This window comes from Crassostrea angulata, chromosome 5 (genome assembly GCF_025612915.1).
Source record: "Crassostrea angulata isolate pt1a10 chromosome 5, ASM2561291v2, whole genome shotgun sequence".
Taxonomy (NCBI): domain Eukaryota; kingdom Metazoa; phylum Mollusca; class Bivalvia; order Ostreida; family Ostreidae; genus Magallana; species Magallana angulata.
Genome location: NC_069115.1, coordinates 12,226,590 through 12,243,468, shown reverse-complemented (window position 1 = coordinate 12,243,468; position 16,879 = coordinate 12,226,590). Strand labels below are relative to the sequence as shown.

At 31.9% G+C, this 16,879-nt stretch overlaps 1 protein-coding gene across 1 annotated transcript; it reads right to left on the bottom strand.

The window, feature by feature from the left end:
- Positions 1-4,880: 4,880 nt before the first annotated feature.
- LOC128182819 (uncharacterized) lies at positions 4,881-10,034 on the bottom strand. The gene is made up of 3 exons (XM_052851572.1): positions 9,934-10,034; positions 9,541-9,613; positions 4,881-9,265 (listed from the first exon to the last, which is right to left on the bottom strand). Exon 3 carries the CDS (start codon positions 9,246-9,248, stop codon positions 7,560-7,562), a length of 1,689 nt encoding a protein of 562 aa, XP_052707532.1. The 5' UTR covers positions 9,249-9,265; positions 9,541-9,613; positions 9,934-10,034; the 3' UTR covers positions 4,881-7,559.
- Between the last annotated feature and the right edge of the window lie 6,845 nt (positions 10,035-16,879).

The following is a 16,879-nucleotide window of genomic DNA, read 5'->3' as shown; positions in this document are numbered from 1 at the left end:
ATAAGCACACGGTTGGCCTAGTACATGTAAAAGTCCTGTATGGGTTAGAGCACCCGTAATACATGCATGAGTGCACGCACGCGTGCATATATACATGTGTGATTTAACTTTCCTGTAACTTGACTAAATCAAAGAAATTATATTAGAAAAGTAAGTACAAATGGGTATTGTTTCTTTTCTTATTTTTCGCTTTTACCCGAGCTTGTATGGAAAGTACCCTCTACAAAAAGCAAAGACAAGGTGCTCGTAGCAAAATTACTTTCTAAACCTAGGTACTGATTTTATAATGGTGTTTGATCCATTGGTTTGTCATAAATTATGGAAACGAGCATCGAGAAATGAATATACAAAACATTGTGTAAATTCAGTTGATATTCTGAACTGATATACTGATATTTTGAATCGTGATTACTTCCAGCATAATGCAATGAATGCAACTTATGCAAGTGTAAACAAAATGTAGTGCTTTAAGAAATTGTTTATACTCGAAGTGCTTATACTCATAATTTTACAAGAGAGATTGGAAAAAAATGTTATTGATATTTTTAATTCTTATAGTTAAAGAAAAAATTTATGTCACTTTATAATTCTTGGGGAAATCAATTAATCGACCGCAAAAAGCTTTGAAACACCACTAGGCCATTCAACACGCATTTAATTCAACCTATTAATTGCATGTTTTTGATGTATATGGCTATAAATAATTTATTTTTTTAAAACGTTAACTGTTTTAATGATGGAGTGAAAGATTATTGGGACTCTTTTGAAGTGGCAGTTGTGTAATTTCCGTTTCTGTAAATATGATTTAATAAATATTCTATAACATTGAAAATGTCTATATTATACAGATTAAAAGTATTTGTAAATTAAATGCTTACATGGTTTTATATTATTACATGGTAAGCTAGTGTCTTCATAAATCTTAATTAAGTAACTTAATCTTAGTTAGATATTAATTTAATTTTTCAAATCATATCATTGTATTTGAAAGGATAAAGACTATGTTTTTTATATAATGATTTTCATTCTGCATGCACATTTTACCAATATTTAAATTATTATTATTATATTATCAGTGTCCAATACAAAGTGCAATTTTCAATTGTTTTCATTGTTAAATATTTTATTTATTCTAATAATAACATGGCCTTCAATATATGTTGCAATAAAACTAGTTCCAATAATACAGGTTATAAAATCTATGAATAGCTAATAAGGAGGTGAAAATAACATTGAACATTTCCCCACAGGTTGCCCCATATTTGAACCTGCTAGAGTTGTTACCCATAAAATATACGTGGTAACAGTAAACATACTACATCCGCGATTTTCTCTGTCCATAGACAAGAATTTCCAGTTACATCAAAAATATGTATCATGTTATTTTCAAAAGCGCTCATCAACGCGGATGTTTACTAAATAAATATATGTATTAGTTTGAAGAGGGGTTAATATCAATTTGATTATGCCGTACGGATATGCAACCTGTCCGAGAAAAGGGGGATTTTTAAAATTAAAAATTACTAACTTTCTGCAGTCTTTCATCGTGGCAATTGGATATTGTTCGTGCGTTGCTTGGTATTATTGTGTTCTGCAAGTCCTCCAGCGTCTGTTTGTAACAAACAACAGTCTCATGCACCGTTAGAACAACGCAACTTTTATTACCTGTTATATTTCATACGAGCTTTTGCAAACAAGCGCGATACTCTTTTCATATTAATTTAATTTTAGGCGAGGTTTGTATGAAATCAAATACATGCATCAAGTATTTAAAAGTAAGTCATTTCACATATATATTTGTTCTATAATTATTGAGTGAATACAAGCTTATCAATTTGCTGTTTAAGTGAAAACGCCTCATTTTGTATAGAGTCACAATTAAAGCGTTACGTTATGACGGGACTTTGTGGGTGAAATACTTTTTAAAAAACCCGATTGTTTGGCATGTATTTATTCATGATCAAATTACATATTTATTGACACCAAGTTTTAAAAAATTAAATTACCATGTCTGTCTTTAAAGCAGTTTTTCCCATTTCACTGAAAAAAATATTATAAATTAACTTAAGCTGATATCGATCTCAGTTTTGTGGAATCATACTTCAAAAAAAAAAAATTCATCAAATAAAATTTTGGTGTGTAGAGGAACAGTAATATTTATCCTTGTCTTTCTAGATACCTGTTGAATTCAAATTCCTAAGTGATGTTTTTTTCCTAGTTTACGTTTTTATATTTCGAAAAAAAAATTAAATAAAGTTTTACAGAATCATTCATGTAACAAGAGTTAATTGTAAAATGATGAATTTACCAATTTTCTGGAATGGCATTTTTTGTCCCTGGTCTCTTTCTTTTATTTTATCTTAGTTGATTTTATCAGAGATAAGGAGATATAATGTTACTTCAACTTTAAATGCTAATGTTTTCTAATTAGTAGTATCAAAGGGGAAAATAACATAAAACTTTTTATATAGTTGGTTTGAAATATATCTCCATCAACAATGTTTGAAAATATTTCAAAGAAGTGTTTGGTAACCAATATACAAAAAATCACTTTTTGAGTTAAAATGTGGAATGACACTGCTTTTTCGATTTTAAAGGAATTATAGTGAGTTACTTTTGAACTTATTTTCAAAACCTGCACGTCTTTGACATAATGAAATGGCTTTATTTCACAAACTTGAAACAAAAATATGGAGTTATGGAAATGGAAAATAGGGAGCAGCGCTCCTATTTTTAGAATAACTACTTTACTTTTAGGATTCAGGTTGTCTACTTGCTTCGTTTTATTTCATGGCTTTACTAAACCGCTTCTAACATTTTTTTTTGTCGTCATTCTTCCAATTTTGACATTTACCTTGATCATGTCATAACCAGCTCAGACAAGGAGCACACGGCTGGTGCCACCGGTCAGCAGAGTATATTTACTTCTCCTAGGCACATGATCGCATCTCTATCGTTTCGGGGTCCGTGTTGCTCTGCATTGAATTTGAGTTTTGCTTTTTTTTTAATTTTTGAGAAGATTCAGACTTTATTATCGTCATGTTTAATTGTATTTGTATTATAACGGAAATTCTATTGAAATTGGTTATATACATATGCTATTTGTATGACATATAATATATTAAAACTGATTTCTAAACGTATGATTTTTTTTACCATAATATATGTGCACCTGATGAAAAACATCGTTTAGTGATTAAAATCTATGAACTTGTTCAGTATAGGGTAAAAGGGGATGATATGTAGAAGCTTTCATTTCTAAATAGGAACACTCTGTGCATGTAAATTTTTGAAATATTTGGCCATTCTTAATACGCAACGATTTGTCCTGTGTATTTTCTATCTTATATTGTGTGTAGTTATCTTCAGTGTGTATAAATGTGCAAACTTTGTGATAAAGGTCGATCTGATTCCAATTGTCGCCATTCTAATTACCTTCAAACAGTGATCTTTAGCTGCAGTGAAGGTCAGTGGCATCCAAAACAAGTTCGTGAAACCTTTTATGAAACATCTAAATGTGTTAAGCTAGAAATAGCAGATCAGTCGAGTCGAAAAGTTGGGAAATTAAAAAAAAGACTATTTAGCACAATAAAGGTTTACCCCGGATGATTACAAGAGCCTTTATAAATATTTCCGTCGTTCACCAATTCACTTAAATGGTATATTTACAAGATGTATGGATTAATTTCACTATTTTTGGCAATACCAGTTCTCGCACTTTTAGTGCACTGTCCTGGTATTAATTACAGTTGACATGATTTTATAAAATCAATTATTCGCCTTGTTTTTGTTACCTTCTCATTTGTTACTTGGATATAAATACCTCGGTACTTCATCCAATATTTTACAAAAGCAAACATAAATCCAAGAAAGTCTCAACGTGCTGTCATTTTTAGTCCCTACAAATAGACGTTCCGAATTCCGTCGTACACGTCTACTACAATGTTCATACTTCAAGTACTTGTTGCTCATTTAAAATTCACAACCCAACATTTTGCGTATTTATATATGAATCAAGAGCAAAAATCCCCTAAAACCATGTTACAATTTTAAAAAAAATAGTCAATATAACCAGCTACCACAGTGACAAGGAGCACTGGTTTATCGGGCAATAAAAAAGTTTAGTATACTTTCATGTTAAATACTGAAATCTGATTGGTTTCGACGCAGTTGATATTCTGTTCTATTACCCTAAGCGTTAGAAACACACTTAGCAATGGGTAACACAACGAATTGTTACATGCGCGTAAATCATGCGCGTACAGTTCGCCGTAGAATTCATATCATTTCTATTAAAGCTATAGTAAACAACTCTCTAAAATTAATAGAATTAGTATTATAAAATAAATAGTGCCTGTTTGGGAGGATAACAGTTGAAAATATATAACCAACCGCCAGAATACGGTTGGTTATATGATACGAAAGCCATAATAGATATGCGTCGTAAAAGCGTGTCTACTCAACACTTTCAAGGAATTTTGTTATTAGGGGGACTTTTTAGAAGCGGGTGCGATTTTTTTAAAGTCAAACATATTGTGTATGAATCTTAAAATGAAACATTGGAAATAAAAATAATATTCACTTTTTAACTCACCTAATCTTTATTTATTCAAACATATATCCATAGTATGGAATAAATACATCAGAAGCAAGAATAAATGGAAAAAAATGTATATAGTTAGCCTAGGTAATCTATACTATACAAAACACATAAAATCACAGAAAGGGCTACTTATAACAGTTAATTCTTTCGTTAGTATAAACATGCAAAATAAATATGTGTAATCAAAACATCAGCGAACACACTTGTGCACACACAAACAAAATAAAGACAATTTTTCAGCTGGAAAAAACTTATGGCAATACGGTTTGTCTTTTAAAAAAAATCCACGTGTTTCAAAGGCACACATTCAATATTCATTGACATGAAATAACTATATTTCAACTAAGAACTATCATCAATCGAATTATGAAGAGCATCAATAATGTATTATTAAACGGGAAAAAAAATAACCCATCAAATTAATACTAAATATTCAATCGAAAAGCAATAACATATATTTTTCAGACGAAACACAAATGATGTTTCCTTATTTCATCACAAGAACGAACTTTATTAACAAAGGAAGAACGTTTATTAAAGATTTACGCATTATATCAATATAGGTTTTTTTCTTTTTTCCCCAAATTTCTTTTTTCAATGAATTCGTTATTTAATACGATAAACAGGAATACAGGATAGAATTCAATTTATAATAATGTTATACGATAAAACATAACCTGAAAGAGTCTACTCCCCTTAAAACTGCAGCAAAGTAGTTAATAAAAAAATATCTAAGCATAGCTAGGTAGGAAAAAAACCATATCAAAAGCAATCACTATTATTAAAACTATATTAAAAGTATTTAATCAATATAATGTATTTTATAGAACGTTAATTTAGAACAAAATTGAACTGTAATGACAAACAAATTAATACCTTAAGTACGCACATAATATCAAGACTTGTTTTAATATTACAGCCATTTATTATTATTAACTAGAATGTTATAGATTGATTTATCAACACAGTCTTTTGGATAAATTTGGATAAATGATTAATGAGCTAAAGATCCTCAGAGTGTTAATAAGTTACAAATGTGCCACGCACTACATTGCGTTTGGTTTCCGATGAGGGTTTTTTTCTGCCCAAATTATGTGGAAAAATTAGCACCATTAGTACCTTCCGACAATTATTTATGCTGTCGTTTCTTCACCTGCATCAGACATTCTCTAAAACACACTAATCGACCTTTGAAAATGAAGTGTGTTAAATTTATATGCAGATCACTCACTTACTTTAATGGACTGGTAAAGATGTTTAAAATATTACCATAGATAGGTAAAGTGCCGTTATCTACAGTAATATATCCAAGGATATTTGTTCAAAACTCTTTACAAAAAAAGTATAATAATAAGTCCAAAGTTAAGCTTATGTGAGTTTTAGCAAACTATCAATTGTAACTTTTAACAAGTAAAAAACTGTATCTCCCAGGCCGCCCATCCAAATATTTTCAGACCGAGAGGTTTAGATTTGTAGCTATGTTTTTGTCTATAAGTCAAATATTTTGAGCTGGTTGTTTATTTTTGCCTTTATAGAATAAAAATCATGCGCACGGGTACACATCCTCGTAAATTAAAATTAACGTTTCATATAAATGTAGATTTTTCGGAACATTTGAATGAGAACAGGTAACAATTGCAAATTACGAATTCAAAGTTATAAGTTCATTTTTGGGAGTTGATTTTAATCAATTCTCCTATGCAGTAACTCAGACAAACCGAAAGTGAAACAGTGTTTGAACCTCAGCACAAATCATTGCTGCATGACAAGACTTAGTTCTTGAAAATAATTGATAAATTTGATGTATTGTATGCTAAAGCATTGTTTTTCAAGGAAACTTATTTATAAATACCTTGAAAATAGTCAGATTTTAAATGGTAGGAACAATTTAAATATTTTTTGTAGTCGTATGTATTCCTACGCCAGAGTTCAATATAGTCTTGTTTAACTCGACGCTCGGCTGTCTCCTTAAATCCTTGTCGGAGATTTACGGTGTCAGCCGAGCGTTTGGTTGAAAGAGACTAGAGTTCAATATTGCTTGGATCCATATAATTTTCGAAAAATATTTCTATTACTGATACATAGTTTGATTGAATTAATTTTATTTTTAAATATTATTTAACATGATTCACATGGGGGTTTCTCGACATTCTTGTCGAAAAAGTCCAAAAATTCATATTATAAAAACGTGTGTAATTAGATTAGAAACTACATGTACTTGCCATGCAAAATAACATATCATTGGTTTAAAAATTAATAAACATCAACAAAATCAACTCCCGTCAGTTCTTCAGTACTTTGACTTTAATTAGACCCTCCCATCTCCTTGGAATGAATCTGTTGTGGTGCTGTAATACATGGCATTAAATGAAACCATTTGCTATATGGTTTTCAGTATGATAAAGTCCTCGTTCTATAATATATATAGATGAGACTGCAAACAAAAGAAAAATTTAAAAAAAAAAAAAAAAAAAAAAGAAAGAAAAAAAAAGCTGTATAGTCGACAGTTACTGTAAAAAAAATATTATTGAATGCGTGGCTTGGAAGCAAAATTATTTCTAAAATAGCGATCGACAAGAAATCCTAACAAACCCTGGATAATGGTTTCGGAAATCTGTATTACGTTTTATCGAAATTATATAAATGTATGATTACTCTATGTCATCAATTACCTGTTTTTACTTTAAGGTATTTCTTAACAAATAGTTTCAAAAATTAGCTATTGTTAACATTAAGGTATCAGTGTTTACATCCGCAATTTTTTAAAAAATACATAATACTTTTGTAACTGTGCAGATTCATTTATTCACCCCCCGCTTTTAATATATCTTTAATATAAATGAATTGATTAAAATCCAAAATATACCGTTAGATGATAGAACGAAATACACATGTGCAAATTTGACATATAAATACAGTCTAAGTTATATGTAATATATACAATGTGATAACTAATTCATTCAGTGTAATATTGGATACACTTCACTTTACCACGGCCACACTCGGCGACATAGAGTTTGTCCTCAGTATCAACACACAAACCCCATGGACTGTGCAAATCACAGTTGTCAATGTATCGGAGGAATTGTCCATCCTCGTCTACGATGTGAATACGATTGTTTTTACGGTCGCTTATCAGTATTTGACCTTCACTGTCCGTAGAAATGCCGTATGGATCAAACGGTTCCGTTGTTGGAGTAGAGGAGGGCCCCTTGTATTCAAAGCGGAACTTACCGGCCTGATTGACCACCACTACCGCTTGTGCACCATGATTGGCCACACACACATCTAAATTTCTGTTTTCACTTATGTATTTGATTTTGTCACCAAATGAATAAAGGGGTCGGCCATTCTTCCTGAATTGAATTTCTTGAATTACTTTAAATCCAGCATAACGTACTACTTTTGTTTCTTTACATTCATCACCATCCATAATCACTAGAAAGGCATCATTGTACGCACTGCATATACCACGAGGTATCCACGATAGTTTGATCATTGCATGAATCTGTCCATCACTGACTTTGTATACAGTTCTCGTTTTGGAATCAGTATATACTAAATCATCATTTTGTGTTACTGCTAAGTACCGTGGAGTTTTTCCTAAGTTGGTCTTGATAGAATTCAGTAGTTTTCCTTCACGGTTGTAAATCATTATACTGTCATCATTTCCACTCGTCAAGATTTCACTATCATTGCAACAAACAACATTGCGTAGTTCTTTTAAGTTTAAGAAGCCTTTGTACTCGGTTGTGATAGAGTGGACAACAATTGGGTCAGTAAGAAATTGTTCTAGGTGGGTTGATCCAACTTCCTGTTTTCCTACAGTGCAGTCATGCTCCTCTGTTGTTAAACAACACGCTGACAATAAATCAAAACTTTTGTAAATTTCCTTGAAATCAATATTTGGAAAGGTAAATGGTAAAAACATAATCTTGAGTTTTGGAGGCAATTTTCTGAATTCTGATATTTCTGATTCGTACCCAGAAACAAGGCCAACATCATTGGAATTCAGGAGTACTTGTAGGTTATCAATGGCGTCCTTGATTTCGGACAATTTTGATGTAGTTTTGACTTCCTCTTTATTTAATACCGAGCTATGTTTCTTATGAATTTTATCAACGTCAGATCTCAGTTTTTCAAAAAGTGTTTTAATATCTCTTTGGCAAATTTCTTCTAATTTGACAAGGTCTTTCGTCAAATTACTGGAATATGTTTTCAACTCCTCTTTTTGACCAATAAAATCGTCTACAATATCTTGGTATTTTTTGGAAATAATTGTTTCAAATTCGTGCAAATCTTTCTGTATATCGACTTTTTTACTTTCAAAAAAACTCTTTGCATCCACTATTCTGTGATTTTGATGATTACCCGAAGAAAAACAGTGAACACAAATAGCAACGTCGCAACTTTCACAGTGAAGCTCGCATTGCCTTGATGAATGTGTTTGGCATATGGAATAAATTAGAGAAGAACCTCGATCCTCGAATTGTACTATTTGATGTCTTCTTGATGAATCCAATAAATGATCGCCAACACATACTCTACAGAGATCGGTCTCACAAATGTCACAGTGAAATGGATGGTCAGGTCCATCACATACATCACATCTCAGGATATCTTGACCTTCGTTTTCAGAACCCATCGTGCAGTGTAAAGTATCTAGGTTTAATTTAGCAAAAACTCTGGTAAATACGGATGAATCAAAATTTTCGTTTATTAACAAAAATATTTTAAAAATTGCGCCTTAAAGAGTTGCTCATTATTTCGAATACTTCTTTTCTTATAGAAACGATTTAACAATCATACATCAATATCAGTTGAAAGATAAACCATCAATACCATTGACATGCATATTAGCACGTAGTTTTGTGACTTGGTAAAATTTACTTGCAAGGTATTCCTTTTAAAAAATATTAGACTGAGACAGAACATACCTGGCGATTTGAAGTCTGTTTTCCTTTTGCGAAGTCTTTATGCGTGTATGTGTTGGTTCCAGTCTAGTTAGCACTTATAATGAAAAGCAAGCAAATTTATTTTTTTTGAAAGATTCTTGGGTTTGATACACCACATATCATATAGCAGACTGTAATGCGTGAATCATGAGGTAACGATTTTTTTTAAACGTATAGGCATTTAAACAGGAACATCTCTACACAATAGATAAATAGAAAGTTTTACAGGTTCTTCTACTTGCAAAAGTTAACTTAAATTATGAAAGGAAACTTTGAGCTTGCTATGGCTTTCACTCTTAAAGATGAAGCAAAATCATTTTGTATACGGAGGATTTTCTTTAAATGTTGTACTTTCACTTATCATTTAATACTAACCTTTCTTACGATCCAGTGTCACACATTAGAAAAGGACAAATTTCATCATGGGTGCAGGTCTATTGGATATTTCATTTACTTCAATCTTTTGGTCGATATTTTTAGTTATCATTGTTTTCTGAAGAACGTTTAACAAACTCTGTAAAAAATAAAGAATTCACGAAGTTTAAATGAAGTTTAAATGACCTTGACTTTGATTTCATCTTTATTTGTACAGAGGTCATATTCATAATTTGAGTAACAATAGCCATATTTCCTGTCAACTGAGCTTTATAGTACTAGTGTCAAATAAAATCTTGATAATTGAGGTGTTTAAAACATTATCCTGTATCTTAATATGCTAAGCATTGAGATCCCTTGTAATTTAAGATATTCATAAGAAAATTTTAACGATTTTCCTATTCATTTTTGTATATCAATGTAAAATCCCCCTAGTCATTGATGCCTAATCCTACTGTCGGGGATAATGAATATGACAAATTTTAATCTATTTAACCTGAGGATGCTTTTTTTATTTTATAAATTTTGAATTTACTAGGTGGGTGTAAATATACAAGTTATCATGTTGTAAATTTTGTATTTACACCCACCCAGTAAATTCAAAATGTACAACATGACACAACCCTTCAGTAACATTCTTTCTGATCAACGATTTTATCTGTGTTAACACTCAACCTCTATTATGGCTCTTCCCTCCCCATAGGGATCGTGATTGACACAATCTTAAATCTTAAACTATGCAACAAAATTCTACAATAAACACGCAGCTTTTCTGGCAAAATGTTTTTAGAAAAAAAAAATTACGATTTTTTTTATTTTATTAATACCTTGAAAAAAAATCAACCACTACGGCGGCCCACCCTACCTCTGGAGATTATGGTTTGAACTTAAGTTTTATCCATTTGTAACCACTATTAAAATAAAAATACTATTGAAATTTTTATTTCAATAGTGGTTTGAGGATGTATTTCATTAGAAGAACCATTTTGCATCCACTATTGAAATACAACCACAGTTGAACTAATTGTTTTAAAAGTGTTTGGGGATGTTTTTTATTATAAGAATCACTTTACAGCCACTATTGAAATACAACTACTATTAAAATTAAATTTTCAATCGTTGTTAGAAATTAATTTCTTTGTAAATGTTACTTTGTAATCGCTATTGATATACATTTGGAAAGAAAAGAAGTTGTCATATTTGCAAACTATTTTCAAATGCAAGAATCACTTTATTTAACGAACAATTCCAAATAAACGATGTAGGTATTTTAGACTTGCATATTTTACGGTAATAACCAATAATATGAAATTAATGTAATGAATTACAATTGAATTACAATAATTAATTAATAAAATTAATGTTAGAATGTTCACTGCTGTACAAAAATACATAACCAATTTTGCAGATTTACAAACATAAAAAAACTGTTTTCATATTTTGTTTTTGTCTTTACCTTTCACTTTCTATAGATATAACATGTTTTAAGAAAATTGTTAATTATTGGTACAAATGTGAACACCTTGTAAGTTGCCAAAACTTCTATATTCAAACCTCCTGTATATTGAATATACAATAAAATATGCACAAACGAATTAACACAAGTACTATAGAAAAAAAAATGGCCTTTTACTTTTAATCAGAGTGGGGAATATTAATATAATATTCATTTGCAAAAATGATGTACAACTTCTTTCTTTCCAAATGTGTTTCAACGGTGATAACAAAGTAATATTTGTAAAGAAATTCATTCCCAACCACTACTGAAATAAATTATTTCAATAGTGGTTTTATTCCAGTAGTGGTTGCAACAGGGCTTTCTCTCGTAGGTTATTTGGGGCTATGAAAGGTGTCAAATAATCATATTATTTTATTAGAATAACAAATGAAATAAATGTATTATTAGGGGCTATGAAAGGTGTCAAAAAATCATATTATTTTATTAGGATAACAAATGAAATAAATGGACCTACATATGTGAGTTCGATTTTTTTGCTCAGCGTCATTGAAACAACGTCCTTTTCTTTCCATCAATGGCAGGATGGTGAAATGTTGGAATGTTGTACTGATAGTTAAGGAGCATATGGTTGTGGGGTAGTTTTTGGTAAACAAAGGTCTTGTTTATCCTGGTCCACATACTGGTCTTCCGACATAATTAAAAATATAATATGTTGGAGTTTATCCCTTTAGTATAATGGTGTTTTGGTTATTATGGCCAACTGTCTTTCTTAAGAAACTAAAGTTGTGCATCAGCTGGTTCTAAAGAGAAACAATGCATTCAGTTTAATGACGAAAACAAATCACTCTTTTCATTTGGTGACATCAAATACCTCAGCGAAAACAGAAACCTGGATATATGTGTAGCTGACTATGGGACACATATAGTAGTAGTGGTCAATTGAGCTGGAAAACTCCAGTTTACATACTTTGGCCCCAGTCCTATCGTTAAGGGGTCATTTGATCCGCACAGCATTGCTACAGACAGCCGGGGTATGATTCTTACAGCAGACTCTAGCAAACACTTTATCCACATTCTAGATCAGGACGAACAGTTCCTCCGCTACATTGATAACTGTGATAAACACTATCCATGGGGAATATGCATTGATAGACAAGACAACCTTTTTGTGGCCAAAAATCGCACGGGTAAAGTGAAGATTATCAAATATTACTCGTAACTGAAACGTAATCAATTTAAAAGACATGTCTAAGCTTATTTTTTAAATAGGTCATAAAACATATGAAATGTTATCAAGCTGATTGATTTTTTTAATAGAAGGTTGACAAACTTCGAATTTAGATAAAATCAAAATTATTAATAAAGTTAATGTTACACGTGCAAAGGACAATACTTTGAACTTACTCAAATCTTTGTGTAGTTGACTCCAAATTTACTCCATTCATTCATATTTATTATACCTTCATGAATATTTTCTATATAAAGTTACACTGAATAAACATATGCTTTACTATCTAACCGTGAAATAGTTTCAGTGCTATCTGCCTTTGGTGAATTAAATAGTCATCGAAACAATTCATCAGTGGCATTCGATTCCCTTCGGAACTGGTGTAACCAGAGTCACCAGCTTAAATTCAAAGTCCGACATATCTAATTTGTTTACCATCAAGAAAATCTGCATTGCTGACGAACAAACGTTTTCTCGGTCAAAAAAAAATAATATCTTTTTTTCTGACTATTTGGACGATAGCAAGTTTTATTTCCCCCCTCGACAGCAGCTATTTTCCTAGGCTTCGCCTCGGGATATAGTTACTGTCTCGAGGGACAGTAAAACTGTTATCGTTTTCATAACCAGTAAATTGGTATATAATATGCCTCGGTTGTTTCAACATGTTTCGATTGTTTTAAAGTATGTAAATGGTGTTACATCGGCCATTATGAGGTTGGTAAAAACTTAACTTTAACACCTGATTCTAATTTTCTACCATTTTTTATTCATATTTTTTTTTGTAAATCAATCCTTTTTTTCCGACCATTGCGAAAATCCGGTGTCAAAAGGAAACTTCATGGCTATCATACCATGTGTTCATACATGATATGTAAACACATATTATTACAACATAATTATGCTTTTTTAAAAAAAAACATGTTAAACTTATTGACACTTTCTTAAAATGAATATTTTGAACTTCTTTAAAAATGGTATTATACCCCCAACAAACATTTTTTTAGGGGGGTGTAGGAATTATCTTGTCCGTATGTCCGTCCTTTCCTCCGTCTGTCTGTCTACTTTCTTATGATGAACATTGGAAGTTCTTACTTCACACAAAGATTGCTTATGACCTGCGGATGTCATGATTTAATACAAAGTCATTTAGGCAAGTTCAATGCCACTGGTAGGAAAAGTGCAAAATTCGTATCAGGTCTATATCTTTTTATGGAGAAATATTGGAAGTTCTTACTGCACACAAAAATTGCTTATGAGCGGAGGATATGTCATCATTTTGAACCAAGGTTATTTTGGAAAGTCCAAGGTCATTTAAAGAAAATGTTCATAATATGTGTCTGCTTTATACTCTTCTTATGGAGAAACATTGAAAGTTCTTCCTTCACATAAATATTGCTTATGACTTGAGGATATGTCTTGAACTTGACCCAGGGTCAGTTGTGCATATTCAAGGTCATTGTTTTAAAAAAATGTTAATTCCTGTCTAGGCCATATCTTGTAATGGAAAATGATTAGAAGCTAAAATTTGACACAGATATTGCTTGTGACCTGTAAATATGTCCTGACCCTGACCTTTGGTCATTTATGCAAATTAATGGTCACTATAAGAAAAAACGTGCATCCATTACTTTATATAAAGAAATACTTGAGTTAATTATGAGTGTTGGGTGCATGTATAATTTGTGAGCTTGATTACAGTACCTCTAGTTCAAATAATAGCTGTTTAAAACTGAATTAAAGGTCAAAATATTATGTAAATTCCATTTTGTAATTCTTCAAATTCATTTACCTTTTCCTTTCACGCTCCAAAAATACATTTTTTTCTTAAAGCATGCAATGGTAAATGCAGACAATGGGCTCCGGGATAATCGCTGCAACTTTATACAGCGCAGAACAATATGGATATAATTCATACTCAAGTCTTGTTCTTTTTCATGTATCAGTTTTCGGTTTGTACATATTTAAAGGATCATACAATTTAAATTACCATACATTTCAATAAGCATCAAAATAAAAAAAATACGAATGTATCGATTCCACAGGTACCCCATATACTTGGTATAACTATTGAATAAAAGGGTCTATTTTATGTCAGAATTCTCTCCATTGTTATTTACGTTATTATTATATTATTTTAAATAATATGTAACTGTATACTAAGCTAATCATTCGGGCAAAAACTTTTAAACCGACAAAGTGGGCTATCTTTGTCAGGGATATCTTAAAAAAATGTAACTAAGTCAAGAATTATTATCAAATGATACAAATTAAACACTTTATATCGAGCGTAAGGGAATTTGAATATGAATACAATGAATATGTTTTACGGTGCTACCGTTGTGGCGAGCGTAGCAGAATTACACATGTACCTTGCATCAAGTCAACTTAGTGATATTTTGACATTATGTACTATTACATCATTCTCATGGCTTTATGACTTTTTCTGTGGCTTCTTTTCAACTGCCAAATGTTCGGGTCAACCAAGCTGAAAACCGACGATATTGGTGTAACGTATAAAGATGCGTCTGGTTAAACGATACATCATCACTGCTCTTCAGAAACACACCACTACTTTTTAAAGCATTAAGCATAGCTCAGCGCTTTATTGTCGTTAGACTTCTATACTTCCGGTGCATCGAATAACCGCTCCCTATGAGCAGAAGTTTACATCATTTTAACTGCAGGTTAAGGAACCAGTTTAAGTAGTTTGTGCACATAACTGCACGGGCTATTGTGAGTGTTATGTACGGGCTATTGTTGATTTAATATACGGGGCTTACATGCATCATTGCAGGGGCTGCCAAGCAGTGATGATTCAGTACTTTGATTATTTTCATTTCATATAACCGACCGCCTTCTTGCGGCCGTCAATTACGGAGATGTCGAGCATCCATTGAATTTTGTACATTAGTCGATGTAATAACATGATGCGTTTATATTCGAAAGAAAACATTACTTTCCTGACAGGAAGATAAATAATTTAAATGCTATTTATCATTATAACGCGATCAAATATAAAACAGATTTTTAGGATTGGTGAGTTCGTTAAAAATCGCATTTAATATTCACTCAACATACAAATAAACAACAACACAACAAGAGCAATTAATGTTTCGGTCAGGATGGGTAGGGAAAGCCAAAGGCACAACCTGTATGCTTTGTAACAAACGTCGCATTAATCGAATGCTCCCCGAAAAATCTATCTATACTGGGTTCAAAAGCGCTTGTGCATGAAGTACCAGTCTTGAAGTAAACAAGATTTAACGGAAATTAACGAAGTTAAAAACGTAAAGAAAGAAATTTAAAGCGAAGATACACGAATATGTCAGTCATTCAAATAAACACGTGTCATTCATTCAAATAAACATCAACATGGATATAAATATTAGCATTGAATGCTTATATTTGGATGTCGTCGGTCCTATAACACGCCAGGCCGTGCAGACAAATTATATCATACCGCGCTAACGTGCAATATTCAATTTGTCTGCACGGCCTTGTGTGCTATAGGACCAACAACATCCAAGAATAAGCATGCATTTGATGCTTAATAAAAGAGATGGGGCAAAATAACATAGAGATATACAGCACAAGATCTGTTAATAAAATACAGAATTTTATTTATTTAATCTAACTTTAAAAATAACCATCTAAAGATATAGTTTCAACTGTTCAAATGATACTCTAACTCTTGTAGTAGAGGATCAGGAAAGACCACTTTCGAGTGATTGGGATTTAGATTAGATAGAATAAAAACTATTTGATACCAAATATCAGAATAAAGAGACAAAAGAAGAAATCTGAAAGATGAACTGCTTATCTTCGAAACACCAACTTTGAAATATTGCGAATAATTTGATGTATTTGCAGTTTTCAATACAGAGGAAAAGCATGGTAACACATAAATATTGTCAATTACAGATCCAGATTTTTTTTTCTAAGGGGGGGGGGGGGGCGGCGGGAGGGGGGATTTCTGCTTTCTTTGACTTGGATTGGGGGGTTGGGTCTGATACCTATTTTCGGAAATTTTACCTTGCCTTGAATTTTATAAATTTGAATTTCCAAGGCATGATTGCACCTCGCATTCATTTTTCATATTCATTCACCTTAGAGAAATGACACCCCCAACCCCCCCCCCCCCTTTCACCCGAGCCCCCTAATATGTAGGAGTGACCTGGATTTGCGTCTACGCGGGTAGGTTAAGGCTACCCCGAGTTTAATGACCGTCAAAATTTTGATCGATTTAAAAACCCTTATTT

Bases quoted from the DNA above. Each gene is read 5' to 3' on its own strand.
- LOC128182819 (XM_052851572.1), bottom strand. From the start codon at position 9,248: ATGGGTTCTGAAAACGAAGGTCAAGATATCCTGAGATGTGATGTATGT.